The sequence below is a fragment of the Octopus bimaculoides genome, chromosome 30, assembly GCF_001194135.2.
Source record: "Octopus bimaculoides isolate UCB-OBI-ISO-001 chromosome 30, ASM119413v2, whole genome shotgun sequence".
Classification (NCBI taxonomy): domain Eukaryota; kingdom Metazoa; phylum Mollusca; class Cephalopoda; order Octopoda; family Octopodidae; genus Octopus; species Octopus bimaculoides.
This window is the reverse complement of record NC_069010.1, coordinates 4,013,273-4,016,930: the sequence shown is the minus strand read 5'-3', so window position 1 is coordinate 4,016,930 and position 3,658 is coordinate 4,013,273. Positions and strand designations below refer to the sequence as shown.

Here is a 3,658-nt window from a genome sequence, read left to right as displayed (position 1 = left end):
CTTAAAGGGTTTTAGTCGAAGAAATCGCCCCCAGGACTTGGTCTACCACACAGCCACTCCCATTATGAGTATTGAGTATTTAATGAGCAAATATTTATTAAAACATACAGGTAATAATAAATTTAAATAGAATTATCTTTCACACGTCCTTTAACTTTCAAACTTTGATATCCATGAACCTTTGACGCTTTCATATCTGTGATCCTCAAAAATTTTTATTTACCCATCAACCTATTACAGAAAATTAAACCTCCTTGTACTCCTACCTATATGGTGTTTTAAATAGTTATCTTATTTTCTCTCATCTTCCTTCTAATCATACTAATGGCGTAAGCCTGCTGTCTTATTAAAATCCAACCATATTGCCTGAGATACACTAATTACAGGAGGGATCATTTGAAGGAGTTTTGGTTGCTTTTTGTCGCAAGTCAAGCGACTGCATAGATGTTTTGTTAGAGTAACAATTGCTGAAAGAGAATCAGATAAGACAAAAGAGTCCCCAATGTCGCCCACAGTTAGAATATTGCAATCTGAGTCTATGTATCTATGTACCAACTTTTCTTTTCATCTATGTATCCGCTTTCACTTTCACTTCCTTTTTGCCCCGCCTCTCTCCCGCTTTTAATTTAACAGTGTGTGTATATATCTTTGTATCTACTTTTTTTTTAATCTACGTATCTATTTTTCTTTGTATGTATCAGTCTATTCTGAAAATACTGTATTAATAAACATTTTTCCACTTTTCCATTTAAATAAAATTATTTAATCTTAGTATGTGTGATACTGTTGGCACTCCGTCACTTACGACGTCGGGGGGTTCCAGTTGATCCAATCAACGGAACAGCCTGCTCGTGAAATTAACATGCAAGTGGCTGAGCGCTCCACAGACACGTGTACCTTTAACGTAGCTCTCGGGGGGAGATTCAGCGTGACACAGTGTGTGACAAGGCTGACCCTTTGAATTACAGGCACAAACAGAAACAGGAAGTGAGAGTGAGAGAGAAAGTTGTGGTGGAAGAGTACAGCAGGGTTCGCCACCATCCCCTGCCGGAGCCTCGTGGGGCTTTAGGTGTTTTTGCTCAATAAACACTCACAACGCCCGGTCTGGGAATCGAAACCGCGATCCTATGACCGCGATCCTATGACCGCGATCCTATGACCGCGAGTCCGCTGCCCTAACCACTGGGCCATTGCGCCTCCACACAGAGAGTGTAATAGCTAGAGTAAGAATAGCATGGAAGAAATTCAGAGAGCTTTCATCTGTGTTGGCCACGAAAGGTTTCTCCCTTCGAGTGAAAGGAAGATTGCATGATGCATGTATACAGACAGCAATTCTAGATGGTACTGAGACATGGGTCCCTGAAAGCAGAGGACATGTGAAGGTTAGAAAGGAATGAGTCAAGTATGCTCCACTGGATGTGTAATGGAAGTGTACATGTTCAACAGAGTGCTAGTGTTTTGCGAGAGAATTTAAGTGTCAGAGGAATTGCTTGCTGTATGCAAGAGAAGGTTGTGCTGGTTTGGTTATGTAATGCATATGAATGCCAACAGCTCCATAAAGTAGTGTCAATCTCTTAAATTAGTTGGAACACGTGGAAGTGATAGACCCAGTAAGACATGGGATGAATTACTGAAGAATGACCTCAGAATACTGAGCCTTTCAGATGAGACAGCAAAACACTGAGACACCTGAGGTCTTGTTGTACTCAAGAAAACCCATACTCAACAGCAGAAGCATCAAGACTGGTTCCCCTGGTGGTGAGGAGTGACCTACAAGTGTCCTGTGTTGGTGCCACATAAAAAGCACTTGTGGCGGTTCCATGCGAAAGCGCCAATACATTGCCGTGTAAAAGTACCCAGTACATTCTGTAGAATGTTGGCATTAAGAAGGGCATCCAGCCGTAGAAACCATATGCCAAATCAGACTGGAATCTGGTGCAGCTTCCCAGCTTGCCAACCCTGGTCAAACTGTCCAACCCATGCCAGCATGATAAACAGATGTTAAATGAAGATGATGATGATGATATACACACATACATATATTTGTAAATAACGAAGAACTCATTGAGATTTCTGAGTCATTCGTTAAATTTAATTAGCCGAATCTATCTTTCAAAGAGAGAAACCAGTTCTTTACATCAAAATGGCCAACTTCCTTTTTATTTCCTGTTCTCGAAGAATCTCTGAAAACTTACCATACAAGAAAACCTGTTTCCAATTAACTGGAGCTTTTTTTTTTCTACTTCAAAGTTAGCAAGTTTTTAAGTGGAATTCTACTAATTTGATGGGAGACCGAGATTGTGAGCATCATTGGATGGTGGCGGTGGGAATTGTTGTTGTTGGTGGTGGTGGTGATGATGTTCTTGATGTTGTTTGTTGTGGTGTGTATTTCCTTTACTGACAACTTGAAGGGAATGTGAAATTCATGTTAGGCCATATCAATATATATATATATATTTGTAGATCATAGAAAATGAACCTCCACGAACTACTCTATATATCTGTGCACACCTTTCAATGCAGTGTATGCCATAAGGCCTGCAAATTTAACTGAGGCCTCGAAAGACATTTTAAGATCCACAAAGATCAGAACTTAGCTGCAGCTCTCGGTGGTCCAAATCAGATATGCAATCTATGTGTGTGTCGTTTCAATACATCGTCTGGTTTAACCCTTTAGTGTTCACATTATTCTGCCAAAATTAATGCTTTTTTATCCACATTGCTTTGAACTAATCATGCATTATCTTGTAGCTATGAGATTTTAATGAGGTGGCTGTTAATTTTTGAAACGATATTGTAGGGTTGGTGTGAGACACCAGATCTGGCCAGTTTGAACAAAGAATAGGCAGAATACTTTTGGCCGGATATGGCCGGTTTAAATGCTAAAGGGTTAAAAAGCCACATCAGATGCCATGACGGACATAAAGCGCAAGAGGTGGTCAGACTCTGTATAAAGAGCAGACGACCACCATATTAACAGTAATTAAGTTAATGTCTAGTCATAGAGCGACCATTCGTTTTGCATCCACAAAAGCCTTATTCTTGCAGACGTCTCGTCAGACTCTAAAACTGAAGACAAATGTAATTCTTTACCTCTGTATATATTTGAACTGGTAACAAATTCGTATTTCTACACCACTGCTTAGCAATGCCACCCCATATTTTATCTACAGCAAGCCACTGAATAGCAGAACCAGTTATTGAATGTTGGTGGGAATATCATAAGAGTGAACTGACTTGTCTCTTGTACCAGTTTGCAGCATCTGCCTTTCTGGTATCAGATGCTGAAGAGGAGATAACCACTCTGAAAAGCCTGCATCCTACAACCTGGTTAGGGGATGAGAAAGGTTCTCCATTACAAAACATGGTAAAAGGCTTTCTTTCAATGGTGGGGCGCATATGTGTACCGTAAATAATAATTGATATAAGCCAATTTCTCCATTTTCTGTTTTCGTTAAATTTTGATCCTTGTTAAAATCTCATGTTCATCTTAGTCTTTACCTATAATTTATGAGCATAATATGCTTACATATGTATGCCCATGGTTAAACATAGGTAATATATACCGGTAGTGTAATGGACACTTCTATCCCTGAGACACTTATTTTAACCTCTAACTCAGCTAATCTCTTATATATATATATATATATATATATAT

At 39.4% G+C, this 3,658-nt stretch overlaps 1 protein-coding gene across 1 annotated transcript in view; it reads left to right on the top strand.

Annotated features, from left to right (window-relative positions):
- Nucleotides 1-46: 46 nt before the first annotated feature.
- LOC106870343 (structure-specific endonuclease subunit slx1) overlaps nucleotides 47-3,658 on the top strand; it is a 77,835-nt gene continuing 74,223 nt past the window's right edge. Inside the window, exon 1 of the mRNA XM_052978184.1 lies at nucleotides 47-110. Within this exon, the coding sequence (XP_052834144.1) occupies nucleotides 65-110 (46 nt within the window). The 5' untranslated portion in view covers nucleotides 47-64. The remainder of the gene's footprint in view (nucleotides 111-3,658) is intronic.